At 38.2% G+C, this 17,924-nt stretch overlaps 2 protein-coding genes across 8 annotated transcripts in view; one reads left to right on the forward strand and one right to left on the reverse strand.

Annotated features, from left to right (window-relative positions):
• ralgapa1 (Ral GTPase activating protein catalytic subunit alpha 1) overlaps positions 1-9,391 on the forward strand; it is a 72,066-nt gene extending 62,675 nt beyond the window's left edge. For 2 of the 7 annotated variants that reach the window (XM_079633932.1, XM_079633928.1), the window contains 3 exons: positions 3,112-3,236; positions 6,921-7,035; positions 7,603-9,382. In XM_079633932.1, coding sequence (XP_079490058.1) covers positions 3,112-3,236; positions 6,921-7,035; positions 7,603-7,690 — 328 coding nt within the window. In that variant the 3' untranslated portion in view covers positions 7,691-9,382. Of the gene's footprint in view, positions 1-3,111; positions 3,237-4,715; positions 4,747-6,920; positions 7,321-7,602 lie in introns of those variants that run through there. The other 5 variants (XM_079633929.1, XM_079633931.1, XM_079633926.1 and 2 more) reach the window with 3 other exon arrangements.
• A 1,572-nt stretch (positions 9,392-10,963) lies between these two features.
• On the reverse strand, positions 10,964-12,508 carry insm2 (insulinoma-associated 2; the record flags this gene model as incomplete). The annotated part of the gene is made up of 1 exon (XM_079633463.1): positions 10,964-12,508. The coding sequence occupies one exon, from the start codon at positions 12,506-12,508 to the stop codon at positions 10,964-10,966; it is 1,545 nt and encodes a 514-aa protein (XP_079489589.1).
• Positions 12,509-17,924: the final 5,416 nt, after the last annotated feature.

The following is a 17,924-nucleotide window of genomic DNA, read 5'->3' on the forward strand; positions in this document are numbered from 1 at the left end:
TAGATAGATAGACATATAGATAGATAGATAGATAGATAGATAAGAGATAGATAGATAAGAGATAGATAGATAAGAGATAGATAGATAAGAGATAGATAGATAGATAGATAGATAGATAGATAGATAGATAGATAGATAGATAGATAGATAGATAGATAGATAGATAGATAGATAGATGTCATTCCAATTCAGATTTCAATTCAATTTGGTGCGGCCAATTCAATTCAAATTCACACTCAAGAATTACAAGGGATCCACTTGTTCACATGGTGATTGAGAGACATCAAAACTGCTGACATAACAGAGATCATTGACGTCTACCTAGAAGTGTTCACCAGACACCCTGTCATCAGAGAGTTGTCGTCAGAGTCAAGGTGGCTGACATGACTTTGACGTTATGAAAAGCTTCTCCTCCTTTCTATAGGGTTGCTTGTGTTCTCCACCGCTGCCACCAGCTTCGAGAGAGGGGGGGGGACGAAATCGGGGGAAGCAGGAGTGATCAATTTGGAGGCTATCAGCACCAGCATGTTCGGAGTGCTGAATTAACACACCACCAGGGACTGTTCCTGGAGCCCACCACGAGCCCTTCACTCCTAATGTGCTAACAAGCTCACTTTTGCTGTCTCTTCAGTGGCAATTTCTCTCTTTCCTTCCAGAGCCCAGGAGTTCAGCGCGGTGACAATGAAAAGCTCCGTGGGAGGGGGGGAAGAGGCCAGGAGTATTTTTTCCCCCCTTCTGCCTTTCATCCACAGGGAAAATGAGTTTCTGGTAATGCACAAAAGGCTCTTTTTTATCCTCCTCTTCTCTAGTAGCATGTGATGCTAGAGAGGGCGCGAGAACCCGGCACGCACTCTCTTAAAAGGACTTTCTCCTTTTTAACAAGCCGTCATAAAAAAAACACCACCCATCAAAAATTCAATTATAGGCCCGGGTTATTTGGGTGAATACATGGTGCAAAAAAGCACCATGTATGAGAAGGAAAAAGAAGAACTGTTTTTCCCTTTACCTCTCTCTTTGTGACACACAAAGAGCATCTGAAGTCAACAGCGGAGAGGATTTGTTGTCTTGGTGACAGGGTGGCATTAGAGGCTCATCCCAGGTTCAGGATGGTGGCCACATGTTGGGCGGCTCTGTGAGGGCTATTAAGACGCACAGCGGTGCTGCTCATGCTTTGCTTGCGCTGTTTGGAATGGTTGCCCACTTGTAGCCGGACTATCGGGATAAAATATGGACCACTTTGCAGTTACTCTGGCCATGAACCATCTATGTAGCAGAGTTGTAGTCAGACCAATATCCAGATCCTTACTAATCCCTGACAATTAAAGATCCAGACTAGACCCTTTAAGACCTTGACCTTTCAGTCCAAGAATCAGGTTTTCCATTTTAGTGACTTAAAGTGGAGGAAAAAAAACTGATTTCATTGCATTGCTTTTTGGTATGTTTATACAGTGGTCAGTGTTTTTTTGTTTGTTTTACTTTTCAAGTCAAGTCAAGCAACCTTCATTTATATAGCGCTTTTAACAACTTTTGATAAAATTATATTTTACATTTTGTAAATATTTAATAATGTCATATTTATTTTAGTCAATTCTACTCTGTATAAAATTATATCTTATTTGTAACTTCTGTAATGGCAACTACCATTCAAAAGTTTGAGGTCTTAAGATTTTTTTAATGTCTCACCAAGGCTGCATTTATTTGATCAAAAACATTGTAAATAGAGTAATATTGAGGAATATTATTACTACTTTAAATAACTGGTTTCTATTTTAATGTATTTTACAAATATAAAATATTTATTTTGAAACATTTATTCCTCTGATGACCATTACTCCAGTCTTCAGTGTCACACGATCCTTCAGAACTTGGTGCTTGAGAAACATTTCTTATTATTACCATCAATCTTGAAAAGAATTGTGCTGGTTAATTTTCTAGAAAATTATGTTGTATAAGATTTTACATAAGATTTATGAACAAAAGATGTTACATAAGATTTTTTATTTAAAATAAATGGTTTTATTTGATCTTTGTTCATTATAAATGTCTTTACTGTCAATTTAATGCATCCTTGCTAATAAATAAGGCATTAATTCCATAAAGAAACAGTAGTTTAATATTATATATATGCTGTGTATCAGAATAATCTTATCTGTATAGGGTTCTGTATATGTATTTTAGCTGGCAATTTTGCACGCGACGGTTAGTGAATTACCTGTCAGTGGTTCATGAGGTAGTTCTGCTCTTACTCGATAATATGGAAGTGCAGAACAGTTGAAGTCTACAATCAGAATTGATTTGTATCAGCCGTGACTGAATGTTTCAGTCAGTAAGATTGTACGAGTGCTATTCTGAGCTGTTAACGCGGCTGTCAAGACCATCATGTTCTGCCTATAGTTGTAGTACTGCATGTGTCTAATTACGTCGCACCCGCTGACACTTCCGCTTGCTGCTTTCTCTTCTCCTCTGTGGGAACCTCTCACCCGTTCACTCCAGGGTTTGCTCGCAAACAGCAGGACCCGTCGGCAGGAAGCGGGTCTGCTGGAGGTAGGAAAAGGCAAACGACAGATCTGCGTGAGTGTTGCGTTTCCTGGTGGAGATGCTGTATGTGCGGAAACACTCGAAGAACTTGAGCCGAGAATATCCTCCCCCTGCCTCGTCCCAGCAGGGCCTCCGTTTCTCTCTTGTCTTTTTGTCTCTCGCACGCTTCATTTCTCAGCATCCGTCGTTATCCGAACCGGGTGTTCTTGGTTTTACGAAGTTATGAATGCAGCAAAGACCATATGCCACCGGACTATTTAATCAAATCGTCCCCATTAACAGAATCCCTCCGTTTTTAAACCCATACACAGCGGCATAATCCAATCCCTTCCATTTACTCAATACCATCATTTTTCGTAACCGAATAACACAAGACAGTAAGATGTCCATTGATACCCACTGTCACCATACGTAAAGCAATGACAGCTTTGTAATACAGTTTACAGTATGATGGGAGAATTATTAACCCATGGTGTCCTGGTTAACTGTTTGACCCCTATTGATGTGTGTGTTTGTGTTGCTTTTGAAATCGATGCACCAACCTTGTTTGACCTTAACTGGTACGTTTATCAGCTATGAAGAGAGAGCACGATATCTGGAGACGATAGTCCAGCACCACTTGGAGCCCACGACGTTCGAGGACTACGCAGCTCGTGTTTTCTGCCCTGCACCTTTCCACCATCTTCCATCTGAAGCAGGTGGGCGTCATTGACTTAATGAACGGATTCTTAATCCATCTGTCATTTTACACCACTCACTATTCAGCTTCACAATTCCATCCAATTCTAGACTCTCTGGCCTTATGTGCATGTGTCTTAGCCCCACCAGCTGAGACTGTAGAATCACACTCACTTGTTTTTACATGAACATTTTTATGCATTTGGCATACTATTTTATCCAAAACGACTTGCATTGCATTCTATATATATATATATATATATATATATATATTACTACCAATCAAAACTTGTGGTCAGTAAGATATTTTTTGTTTGTTTTTGAAAGAAGTCTCTTGAATGGAAGCTTGTTTCCGTCACAGAATGATAAATAAAAAAGGTAATTGCGACTTTTTTCTCTCTCTCACAATTCTGAATTGCGTGATATAAAGTTGCAATTGCAGGTTATAAAGTCAGAATTGCGTGTTATAAAGTCGCAATTGCAAGAAATATACTTGAAATTATGACTTTTTTTCTCAGAATTGCATGTTCATATCTCGCAATTCTGACTTTATAACACACAATGGCGAGTTTTTTTCACGCAATTCTGACTTTATATCTCGCAATTCTGAGAAATAAAGTCAGAATTGCGAGATGTAAACTCGCAATTGTGAGATAAAAAGTTGCAGTTATCTTTTAAAATGTTTCATTCTGTCTGTGCCGGAAACAAGCTTCCATACTTATGCTCACCAAGGATGCCTTTATTAATCAAAGTCAAAACTGTAATTTTGTGAAATATTATTAACTGGAGTTATTAATGTTGAAAACTGTTGTTCTGCTTAATGGTAAAGCTTTGTAAGTTTTCTTTACCGTCACTTTTGATCAATTTAATGCATCTTTGCTGAATAAAAGTGTTAATTCCTTTCAAAACAAAAATCTTACTGACCTGAATCTTACTGGAAAATGTTTTTTAAAAAAACTTTTAAACAATAGAGCATTTTAAGAAGTCCTTGCGTTCGCTGGGAATCAAACCCATGACATTGCTAGTGCCATGCTCTACTATTCGAGCTACAGGAATGCTAACCTCAACAATGAACATGGAAGCTGAACTTGAACCAAAGGCAAGTCCAGAAATAGCATTAAGCCATTATTTTGGGAGAAGTTTCTGGGAAATTCATTTAATTCCCCCAATCATACACTGAGAATGTAGTGCACAGATAGAAATGAGTCATTAAGCCTTTCATTTGAGGACACATGCATGCCTGTGCACAAATTATAATTATAATTTTCTCCTTTTTGGTTCAGTCATTGCAAAACAATTTGCTTTTGGAGCTGAAAAACAATCTTTTGTTTTGTATTTTATGCAACCGAAGTTGTTTTTCCAAACCCAAAGCTTTTATTCTGGCGTTTGTGTTGGGCTCCTGGTACCTTTCTAAACACAAATGATCATTTTTCTTTTCTATTTCTTTATTTTCTTTTTCATTCCCATTTTATTTTGTTTATCTTATGTTTCCCCTTCAGATCATAATCTATCACTTGTGTATATCTAAAGGTAAGATTCCTGAAGATGCCGTTCACTGAGACTGCCTGATTGTCTTATGCGTTTGTTTGGCTTGTAACGACGTTATGAGCTCTTTCTCTTTTGCTTTATCTTGTTTGTTTGATTCCTTTCTAGAGTGAAATACGTTCCCTTCTTTTTCTCCATGTTCTCTATATTTTGTTCAATGGGAAGTCTGCAACATTCATTGCATGGCATGTTCACACCAGATCCCTAACATTGACCAACATTTACACACTTTACCACAGATGTTACTCCACTAGATCCCTCTAAGGGTGTGTTCTCTTGGTTCTTTTGGTATGGACCAAATACGAAAATTATACATATAGGTTTTCTTAGTGTTCTAACTGTCATTTTTAACACCGAATCAAAAGATCCAACACAAAACAAACAGCTTTTTTTAGCTTACCGAACGCCCAAAACAATGTTGTGTGCTGGGATAAATGCGCTCGTTGTATGTGCATAGCCGACATTTGATCATATTTTGACCAGCTGAGGACTCATAAAGAGCTTATAAAGTGTGTAAAGGAGTCAAAACAGTGCCAGGAATTCCTCCATCACACACACACAAACAACACATCACGTCCTGATTTTCTTTCATTTAGATGTCTTCGGTCAGTGTTGCGTTCATATTTCAGTCGAACCACACCAGAGTTGGTTTGGAAGTGTACCGAGACCCACTGCTTGGTGCGCACCAGGGTTCGGATGGCAGCCTTCACACTTGAAGCGCACTAACAGAGCAATCGCGTCAACGTTTGTTTTAATAGAACCAAACATGCCAAGTGTGAACACACCCTAAGTCATGTCTGTGTCCGGCATGATCTTACAGCTTCACTCACCTCATCTACTGTTCTTTATATCACACGTCTGTCTGTCTGTCTGTCTGTCTGTCTGTCTGTAAATGTTGAATGGAAGCACCGGAATGGTACAGTATAATAGCTCTCATACAGATAATTAAGCTCAGCTTATTCAGGATTTCAGAAGATTCTTAATAAAGAAAGAGTCCTTCAACTCTTGACTGAATCACAACATTACAACAATTCATTGTATTTTATGTGTGGAATGAAACACTAGTCCCTAAATCACTGCAGATCATAATTGAATCTGAGATTTTTGTCAGATTCACCCTATTTTAATTCATGTTCGGTTGCTGGCTAGCTAAAGTTTCCTAGCAAGCTTGCTAAAAATCTCCACCAGTGTGGAGATTGCCCGTTTTGTTTACAATAATCGGTAGGATTTTTCAAGGAGACTTAATAATTTTGTTCAGAAAGGATGCATTAAATTGATCAAAAGTACCAGAAACGACATTTATGTTGAGATTTCTATTGCAAATAAATGCTGTTCTTTTGAATTTTCTTTTCATCAAAGAATACTGAAAAAAATGTATCACGGTTTCCATAAACATTAACTGTTTTAAACATCGATATTAATTATAAATGTTCCTTGAGCAGCAAATCATCATATTAGAATGATTTCTGAAGGAACGTGATACTGAAGACTGGAGTATTTTTGATCAAATAAATGCATAAGAGACTTCTTTTTACAATAACTTACCAACCCTTTTTTGAACGGTAAAAACAGCAAAAACTCAGCGCTCATGTCTAGATCTGTTTTCAAATATTTGAATGAAAAATGTTGCATTATATGATTATGTGAATGGCATTTTACTTCCGGAACCCCTACTGCCGAGTGCGATTGATTTACAGAAGGAATTCAGGTACAATATTACAGATGATATTTATGAGTATAACATGTGGTTTGGCATCATCTTTTCAGTGAGATTTGTGTCACAGCATTCATTTCTAGAGTTTAGTTACTAGTGGGGGATGGTAATTCTGACATCTTTTTTTTGTTTAGTTTAGTGTTTGTGTAAGTGCGTGTTTGAATAAATGTCCGTGAACGTATGGAGAGATCAACTTTTTGCATTTATTGTCTTGTATTTTACGTGCACCTGCTACTGTTTTCCCTCCCAGCCTGCTCGTACCTTTATCTTATATCTCTTCTTCTGTTTTTCTTCCTCCTGTCTTTTTATATTCTTCCCTCTTACATCCCACACCAATGCCCATCACTTTGCATCTTTCCTGCCCCTCTCTCCTGTCCTTTTCCCACCCTCTCGTCCTCCTGTCGTCCTTTCTATCTGTCACCTCTGTCCATTCTCGCACCCCAAGAAAGAAATGCTGTGATTTTTCTCCTCCTTACCAAACCTCCAGTAGAAAACATTGGGCTCATCAAGGTAAAGGGAAAAGGCTTGAAACGGAAGGTCTTTCACGCTAGCTGTGAATGGTATGCTGGAACCAAAAACGGCAAAGTACTTTCTTTGTGTTTTTTTTTTCTTCCCCTCCCCGTTCCTCTTTTACAATGTAGTTTGTGTTACGATATCATAACTGCACCCCTGTCGGTCTCATCCAAGGGACGACGTGTCAGATTTCAGCGTTGATTAGTCCCAGCATCCCTTGTGATTCGCTCTGTGAACTTCACCCACAATGCACTGGTGCATTAACCTCTCACGCCCCTCAGGAAGGGGATTTTCACACTTATTTTGCTCTCAATTGGTTACATTTATTGTACAATTTGCCAAAATGGCTTCATCCAAAGTATCAGAGAGGTTTTTTCCCTTTCCAATCTGAGTGAAATTCACAATGAGACTTATTTGATATTATATAAAAAAAAATATATATATATTTCTAATTCTAATTCACAAACCCAAGCTGAATTGAACCCTTTAATGAGATGCGTCACTCGAGTAGATGTTTGAGAACAGCGCAGTGTTAAACGTGTGCGAAGGATCTGGCCGCCGTGACGTTCTGATCTCTGTCTTTTCTTCTTCCTCCTCCCTTCCCTCCCCGACAGGCTCATGCCTCGAGAGTCAGCTGGCCGAAAGTCCAGCACTGCAGGTCGACGGGAGCGATTTAGCCTCGCCCATGTCACCTCGTGCTAGCAAGAGCCGGATGTCCATGAAGCTTCGCCGTTCCTCGGGTTCCGCCAACAAGACTTGACTTAAGTGAGCGCACACACACACACACGACAACTTCCTGCGGGACCCTCCAGAACTCCGCCCACTGCACTGTCAGAGACAAGCCACGCCCTCTTGCCCTGCGATAGCCATCTGACTCCTCCCATCCAGAGCCAGAAAGATCAAAGACAACTGAAATGTTTATTTTTTGTCGACCAATGATGGATATCGCATTGCATTTTACTTCAATAAGTTTCTCTGCTGTTGTCGTAGCTGGTGCCACTGAAGCTGCCCTCCACTCAGAGTGCCAGTGATCGCATAAAGTCGCCATCGTATCAACCACAACTTTTTTTATATATATATTTGTACAGAAGACGCACTGAGGTTTTCGACATATTCGACGGCTGGAGAAGTGCTCGACGTGTTTGTGGAGCAGATTTACGTTTAAACTGAAGCACTTCTTGCTGTTACGTTTGTTTTTTTTCCACTCCTAATGTTTTTTTATGTAACATTGACACTCACATTTATTGGTTTATTTGCTGGTTTTCTTTATGGATCACGGTTTATTGCAATTTGTACATTTAGTTTTCTCTTCAATAGAACGTTACTGATTTTCTTTTTTTTTATGTTACTGTTATACTGAACCGCCCCTTTTGTCATTTGAAACTGTGTATATATCTATAAATATAAAATATATACATATTTAATGTATGTGTATAGTGTATGAACAGTATCTGATCTGTGTACATATTTGACAGTATTTAAATCAACCAAAAACAGAAAAATCAAAAGGCCACTTAGAACAAGTCTTCAGCTTGCCTGTCAGTCTGTACGGCTAGGTTTTGTTTCGTTGCACAGCAGCCTTAGAGACGAGCCCACGCTGGTTTATCAGCTCATTTACAGCGCAAAGCATTCGACTGCAGCGCTCTTCTCGATTCATCTCATCTCGGATGGGATTTTTAAGGAAAGTGTGAATGAGACGCCACATTAACAGGTCTTGCAGGGAGACGGCGACGTTGCCAAATTGAACCGAACTACCCGCTTCAGGACTTTTTGTGCTAGGTCAAAAGCCTTTAATGTAATCTTGTTCTGTTCTTCTTTCTTTTTTCTTTTTTTTTTTTTAGACGTGGAAGTGTACACTAGTTTTTGATCTGCGTTTCTTCCTTCCACGTTTAAGGGATAAAAGGGTAAAACCCTGTAGACTACGGATGCAAGTTATAACTGTCGCCATGTTTAAGATAAAGTCAAGTTTGTATATTTTCTTGAAAGCTATGCGAGACTTCATGATTTTTATTGTTTTTCTTTTTAATTTGAAAGCATTTAGAAATTTATCACAAGAAATATATATATATATGTGAGGAGTTGAAATCATGCAGCACCCTTCTGAATTTAAATGATAAGGTGTATATTAAAGGCCTGCACACGAACAACTGAAACCTGTGCGTAATTTCAAGAGGTTAAAAAAAAAACATTCTCATGGGTAGATTTTGTGTGTTACTACTGACCAAATGCTGCATGATCCCAGTACTAACTGCATGTGTTGATATAACAGCTGCACAACACACAAGCACACGCACAGATCCACAATGGTGTCATACGGTTGTGTATCTATACATTTGTATCGGATGTTGAAGGAGAGTGGATGTGCAACTACACTTAAGAATAAAAGTATTCTTACAACATAGCAAATCCTGTGCAGTTACTGGGAGCAACACTTGTTTTACTGTGATTTCTTTTCTTTTATTAGATTGAAAATTTTCTTTTCTTTTATTAGCAGCAAATAACAAATAAGCTAAGTGTATTTGAAGACAATTCGGTTTATTGACCTTTTCATTTCCAGCTGAAAATGACTACATATGAAAATATAAATATGACACTTATGATTTATTATTACATGTAGGCCTCTAATAGTCTTGATGTATGCTATGGCATTTCTTGGCAGTTATGATATGAATACATTTCCTTTTTTTTTTTTGCAGCTACTGTTGTCAATTAAAATATGAAACGTACAGTGCCTCAATTCATGATCTAGAAATCAAAGCACCTTCTAAGACGATTGAGACTAAACAAGCTTTCCATGGGAGCTACTTTTACAATGAGACACAAAATATATTCATTTACTTTTTCCCATATTATAATGATATATGTTAATGAAAGAACCCGCTGAGAGCTTTCAGTCTCAAGCCCAATAGGTTTGATGTCTTTCCCGCTATAAACAGTTTCATGAATTAAATTAAATTAGCAACATTAAGTACCTTTTATGGGTAACACGTTATAACTTTATCCAACAAATTATTATCAGTAATGAGTTTCGTGAATTAAACATTTCAGTGAACATAATATTTTATATTATATTATACATGTGAATACATAATATTCACATTTGAATGAGAGTTATAATTATACAGAGTTCCTACAGTTGTGAAAAACTTGGACATTTCAGATAATTGAGATGTGAGGCTTGGAAAAGGCACAGAAATGAATCAAATGTTTGACTTTTTAAAATAATGAAAATACAAAATAAAAGCAATATTTATATTTCTCGGCTCTAATACATTTAATAGATTAGAATTTTCTATTAAAATGCAATTATTTTAATAAATATAACTGCTGGAATTAAGTAATCACTGGAAAATTATATATTAATACAGTGTGCATATATATATATATATATATATATATATATATATATATATATATATGTACAGGGGAAACTGCAAATGCAAAGTGAGATATTTCAAGCCTTAATTATTTATAATTTTGATGATTATGGCTAATAGCTTATGAAAACCTTTTCACAATATTCTAATTTTGAATTTGGGGTTTTCATAAGCTATAAGCCATAATCATCCAAATTATAACAAATAAAGGCTTGAAATATCTCACTTTCTTGGTAATGAGTCTATATAATATATTAGTTTCTCCTTTTAAGTTGAAATACTGAAATAAATTAACTTTTGCACGATATTCTAATGTTTTGAGTTTCACCTGTATATATATACATTTTCCAGTAATTATGAAATGTAAAATTCATGATCAAAAGTGTGGAAACCCTATAATGTCTGTTAATAGATTGCTGCACTTTTCTTAAAAGTTATTCAGTGTTACCCAAGATTATCAAAGAATACATAAACTAGCTCTGTTATCAAAAATAAAATAAAAAGAAAACCTTGCAAAGTTCGATATTCCCACATAAAGACACTGGATGATATTAACAACAAACCGTTCGACATGATCATAACTGTTTCAGAGCTGCGCTCAGCACCCCGGCCTGACGGCCATCTGTAAGAGCATCACCTGTCTGTTCTCTGTGGGATGAGATTTGTTGATGTGTCTGGTCAAGCCTGGAGAACTGAAGAACGTGGAGGGACAGTGTTTGCATGAGAATATCTGCTGTTCTCCAGGGCTCAGATCGGGTCTGAGGAGCAGGTCATCCCTGACCGCGTGCCAGAGTCTGTGTTTGTCCCTGATCTCCGCGGAGGGGAAGTGCGCTCCGCACAGGTGACACGGGAAAGTGATCTGCCCGCTCTCGATGTGACTGTACGGGGATGCTTTGATCGTCTCGTGCGCGGCCAGGTGTTTCCTCAGGTAGGCTTGCCTGCGAAACTTCTTGCTGCAGTAGTGGCATTCGTACACTTCTTCTGGGCTGGGCGAGGGCAAGTACGGGGTGGTGGACATGTCGGGCTCGTCGGGGCAGTGATCAAACAACCTTGAGCTTTCCGCGGGGCCGATGTGCATCTCAAAGCATTTCTCGGACGATGGGTACCTTTGGTCCAGAGGAGGGTCTTGGGAAACTCTGTGCATCATGTTGCTGTCCGGTGCTGATCTGTGATGCTGGGAGCTGTCCGGACTCAGCTGGTGCTGATTGTTTCCACCCATCTTGCTGGCGTTCTCCTTCCCCTCCACTGAGGTCTTCTCGTGGTTACGCGCCTCCAGCGGGGACTTCTTCGCGTCTCCGGTGCTCAGGCCGCGAGGTTTGTGCCATCTGCGATGAGACGCGAGGTTAGCAGGACAGCTGAAAACTTTGTCGCACTCCGGGCAGCGGTATTCAACCCGCACGATTCTGGAGCACTTGTGCTGGGCCAGAGAAAACGGATCAGGGTATTCTTCCTTACAAAGCTGGCAGATGAACTCACCCAGCGGCTTTTTTCTGCCACTTTGCGATGCCAGTTTTGACTCGGGAATTTCTTTTTTGATTTTAAGCCCGAGGACCGGTGAGGTGGTGACTTCGTCTTCAAAATTGAGCTTTCTGATGACTTTAGGCTTTTTTGGTGCTTTGCTTTTGCGCTCTGTGTCCATGAACGCGCGTTTTACGCATTGATGAAACGCGGGGTAGGTGGGCACTGAAGAGGGCACCGGTGTGCCAAACTTCATGTCAGAGTGGTTCATTAGCAGACGCTCGATTGAAGACACCGGGGTGGCCAAGGGAAAGGACTCTGCCATGGCTGGTGAGCTCAGACACCTGTCGAAAAACTCCGTGCTGATGGGTTTGATCGGGCTGTAGGAGTCGGTGCTGTTGCGCGGAGATGACGCGCTCTGTTCCGGGTGGCTGAAGTAGTTCTGTGCGTAATCGACGCTCTCTCCAACAACCCCAGAGTCCTCCAGAAGACGCGTCTGCTCATTTTTAGAGCTGATACCACTTGCCCATGATTCTCTCGTAGGTTCCAGCACGTCCAGGACACTTGCATTTGGAGTTTGGCTTGGCAGGTCCTCTTTGCGCGGCTCTTTTTCTTCTTGCGCACGCACCTTGTAGGATGCTGATGAGGCACGTTTACTCCTTTTCACTAAAAATCCTCGTGGCATCTTCTCGTCGGATTCACCCAGAGTCCAGATGAAACTACTGTAGAGAGGATGCGGGCTGGACACTGTCACCTTGACGCTTCCCGCTCGCGTTTTATCCTTTGGGTCGCCTTTAGGTTCTGTGTGAGGTCACTGTCAATGACGCAGTTGTGCCCAATCAGCGCTGGCATTCGAACGAAGGGGCGGGACGGGCATTAATGAGCTGGTCCAGTTACAGATTCATTTCTAATGGGCAGCAGATTATTATCTCAAAAGGTCTCAGGGGATCGATGGGCTCTTTAACCTTCCCATGTTTTCAATTTCCTGTTCGGTAATATGAGATCGGTCCATACATGCACTGAACTTGATTATTTGTATTAGTATAAATGTCCATCTATACTATACCTATAACGAATATGCATATTTTACATACATTAATACATACATACATACGTACATAATTACATAGATAAATTAGCATACATTATTTTTATAAATGTATGTACATACAGTATATGTATTTATTTTAATTTATCATGAGATACTATATCTCAGGCTAAATGAAAATAATATATATATATAAATTATATATATATATATATATATATATATAATTTATTTTAAATAAAACATTTAAAATGAAAGTTAATTAAATTTAAATTAAATTAGAATTATTTTTTCATTATCACATTTAATGTTTAAAGCTATTATTATAGCTATATAGCTATAATTTTATTCAGTTTATCGTGTTTAGCTATCATTACCTTTATCTTTACGTTTTTTTTAAACCAGATTTATTTTAATTTTTTAATAATTAAAGTTAAAATAATATGTTGTCTCGGAGGACAGATAAATAATAACTCGACTAATAAATAATTCCCTCTAAATATAAATTAATACTTTTTCTAAATCACTTTTAAGTTAAGTGTCCATATAGACTTACAGAAATACCTAGGCTATCTATTGCTGTCTTAAAGTGACTGACAGGTGTGTGTGTGTGTGTGTGTGTGTGTGTGTGTGTGTGTGTGTGTGTGTGTGTGTGTGTGTGTGTGTGTGTGTGTGTGTGTGTGTGTGTGTGTGTGTGTGTGTGTGTGTGTGTGTGTGTGTGTGTGTGTGTGTGTGTGTGTGTGTGTGTGTGTGTGTGTTTTAACGTAGCGTACAAGAACGAACTATTAAAATTCAGCAGTAATACAAGAATAGGTTATATTGTAATCGGTGGCCGAGCGCATGTCAGTGATGAACACATCTGTACAGTGAACGATGGGAATGTGCTCCACTGTTTTTCCCATGTGAGTGTGTTTGGGGTCAGACGGGCTGCTGATAACCCGCAGAATCTGCAGACGCTGATAAGAGACGCATCTCTTTCTCCTGTGGAGGGGGAGGATCCTGAAGCCACAAACCTGTTAGGATCCCATTATGTTCAGCTGGGATTCTCCTCCCAGGACGCTCATCTGTGCGCCAAATGAGCGTGAGAATGAGAAACCACTAGTGGAGACGCTTGGCCAGTTTGCTGGGCTGACGATCGTTTACACGGGGGATAGTAGAAAGTTTTTTATTTAAGAAGATCGCGGTAGCCTACCTATAATAATCAACTATTTGTAATAATTACTATATTTATAACCAATTATACTTTATCAATATACAAAATTAGCATTTCATAAAAGATGGATGGATGGATTAATGGAGATGATAGATATATAGATAGATAGATAGATAGATAGATAGATAGATAGATAGATAGATAGATAGATAGATAGATAGATAGATAGATAGATAGATAGATAGATAGATAGATAGATAGATAGATAGATAGATAGATAGATGGATGGATGGATGGATGGATGGATGGATGGATGGATGGATGTGGCTGTTCCGTGTGATGTTTTCACACAGGTCGTCTCTTGATGTGTCTGCAGGAGGTGCACAGCTTCAGCATCAGATTCTGGCAGCTTTACTCAGACAGACTGTTGAATAATTCATCTTCAATCATCTCTAATTAGGGCCCGTGTTGTATTTATCACTAAACACAGTTTTGGTCCATTAGCTCAAAATGATCACATGGACATCATTATATAATTAGAAATATTTTCATAATTGAGTATGTTTTAATAAGCATTTGCGCCTTTTTATCTAGATTTTTTTATTTTTTTATTTTATAATTTAGGCTACTAATGCTTTATGCACTGGATAGGCCTATCTCGATTTCAATGTAATGGCTCACTTTCTTTAAAATAATTAATAATTACGGACAAAGTAGGCTAACAAAAACAAAAAAAATGTTTGTACTTAATGCTTTTAGAAAAGAATGCCTTTAACCAGTTGGCTAGTTGAACTTTTGGACTAATATTTAGATTATCTTAAATATTAAATTATTTGCTAAAAATATATTTAGTTTGAGAGAGTAGCCTATCTTTACCTTACGCGGACACTGGTCGCGCGCTCTGAATCTACAGTTTCTTACAGTCTGTCGCCATCTCCTGGAATATTCGAGTAATCGCGCTTTTCTAAAACAAAGAATGTCGCCAAACAGCTATTTAAAAACAGATATTTTAAAATGCTTTGCACGCTTGTTTTGTAAAAGCAATACACAATTTTATTTAAGGCTATAATATGTTTAGAAGAAGAAAAAAATATTCTATTCAAAATAAATATGTATCCGTTAGAGGGCGCTGTAGGGCACTAGTGTGTGTATAAACCCTTCATAGATTACATTCATTTGGGACTGTTAAACTGCACCAAGAGTTCATGCAACTAATGTGTTTAGAAATAACAGAGAGAGAGAGAGAGAGAGAGAGAGAGAGAGAGAGAGAGAGAGAGAGAGAGAGAGAGAGAGAGAGAGAGAGAGAGAGAGAGAGAGAGAGAGAGAGAGAGAGAGAGAGAGAGAGAGAGAGAGAGAGAGAGAGAGAGAGAGAGAGAGAGAGAGATGGTGGTATCTAGAGCTGAATTTTCTCTTTAGACAACAAAGGGAAACCTCACCTACACTATATGTATATTCTTTGTCTGGGCAACTTTTGCGTGAGAGAAAACCTGTGAGGTAAATATGCAGGGAATGCACTGGCTCTTTCAAATCTACAGTCCACACTCTCATGCTTTAAAGGTTAAACTACTCATAACCATTACATAACATGCAGGACTACTGCACCCTTTCAGGTGAGAAGTCACATTCCATTCATTCTGATTTACCTGTGTGATTCATGGACTGAGCTTCAGGATTCCCCTCAGCATGGAATGTCCACTGCTAAAAACTGGGAAAACTATGATGACTTAGTGTTTAAAAGTCCTGCGCAGTGACACACACACACACACACAGCAGAATCCCCGTTGACACTTCTGGGACTTTAAACAGTATATGTCTTCTGTGGGAAACTTAAAGAGAAGGTATAAACAGGATAGTGATTTACCCTGTTTTCAGTTTTGAAAAGTCATAGCAGCCGATATCTCCAGATATAAGACATGTCAGTGACTCTGGAAGAAAATGGAAATTCCAGTGGCGTGTGGAGAGGGTGGGTCACACATGTCCTCCCTGTATCTAAACATTCAGTGTCATTCACTGTGAGTCAGCAGATTGTGTGTCAGAACATGCTGTTTCATGTGAGCAAGTTTCATATTAAACTACACTATGCTTACACATGAGTGAAATAGCTTCTTTCTTTTTTTTTGTCTGACAAGCTATTGGGAAAGTCACCATCATAGTACACTGTTTAACAGTTTCAGAGACTGGGATCTCAACTGACTGATATTAATTTCAATTTACTGTTCAAAAGTTTGGGGTTTAATTGAACAAAAATACTGTACAAAGAGTAATACTGTGAAATATTATACTGTGTCACGTGATCCTTCAGAAATCATTGATATGCTAATTTGCTCAAGAAACATTTTATCAATGTTGAAAACAGTTCAGATTTCTTTTGGAACCATGATCCATTCTTTTTTTAGGATTCTTTGATGAACAGAAAGTTAAAAAGAACAGCGTTTATTTAAATAGAATTCTTTAGTAACATTATAAATATCTTCACTGTCACTTGTCATCTATTTATAGTTCGCCCAATAAATGAACATTTTGTCATCATTTACTCACCCTCAAGTTATTCCAAACCTGTATTTCTTCTGCTGAGCACAAAAGAAGATATCTAGAAGAAAATGAATAACCAAAAAGTTGATGACCTTTCATGATGATAGCCTATTCAATTATTGTGTTTTTTAAACTGTTGAATAAAATCAATAATATCAATGTTGTATAAAATCAATGGTATTCAGGAAAACAGCACTTTTGCTCCTGTGATATTGTTTATTAAATACAAGAACTTAGACAGAGACTTTTTTGCAAAACATCTTGGTTTTTGGAAGCAATTTTATATAGGCCTCCTCTGTTGCGAGTGTTTTTTCAGCAGTGCAACATTGCATATCAAATCAATATGTTACTAACTACAATTTGTTTCCTGTAATTTGACTACAATTTGTAATCTACCCAGCACAGATAACAAAATAGGCTACTGGTTGTCCATGCAAGCTGACAAAACGTCTTTCCGAAAAAAAGAAAAAAACATACTCCATAAAATAGTTTTTGAAAGTTGCGATTATGAAAATTACGTGAGGACCATTTTTTAGTGTGGACTGTAAAAAAAAGTTGCTGCCTTAATTTTTTAAAGTCATTTCAACTTAAATTACTTGATTTTTCCTTTTTCAACTTAAAATCAACTTGATTTTCAAAAAAAATGTGTTGAATCTTCTTAAACTTATTAAAAAAAAGTTGAAAATTGCTTAACCTATTTTGACGAGTCACAGCAATGTAAAAACATATGTCATCATAACTTATTGATCATATAATTTTTACTGTAAAAACTATAGTCCTATATTCCTTTACAGCTTTGTTTCAATATGGTGTCTAACCTGACTAAGGTCTATTCCTTTAGCATCACATCCATATGTGAACTTTTTATTTTCTATTTTAACAATGCTACATATAAAGTATATGACACGGTAAATGATGAGTCACCGATCACGTTTAAATGTGCTGGACGGTCTTGTCTTGGCCTGCGCTCACTTGAGGAAGTGTGTGTTTATGCTGCTGTTAGATCAGCCTCAGCAAAAGAGGTTTACTAATGTCCAGCCCACTGTTCTCCCACTAAAGATTCCCGCTCATAAACATGCGGATGAGAGCTCTCGTCATCTATATGTAAGAGCTGCGTTTTGGGAGCTGGACAGGACGTCCTATCCACACTGATCACATGATGCCGAAAAGGAACATTTTCCTTATTTGATCAGGCCTACTGGAAGGAGTTTCCAGTATTTGATCAGAATGAGTTGGACTTCCTGATATATCACTGCAAAGCGAATGCATTGTTGTTGTTTGTAGGTCACTTACTTATCCGTCCTACATTATCCACTCGTCATCTAGTCTTACTTGAATTAATTATTGTATCAGAGACAAAACCCTTCA

The sequence above is a fragment of the Phoxinus phoxinus genome (genome assembly GCF_949152265.1).
Source record: "Phoxinus phoxinus genome assembly, chromosome: 13".
Classification (NCBI taxonomy): domain Eukaryota; kingdom Metazoa; phylum Chordata; class Actinopteri; order Cypriniformes; family Leuciscidae; genus Phoxinus; species Phoxinus phoxinus.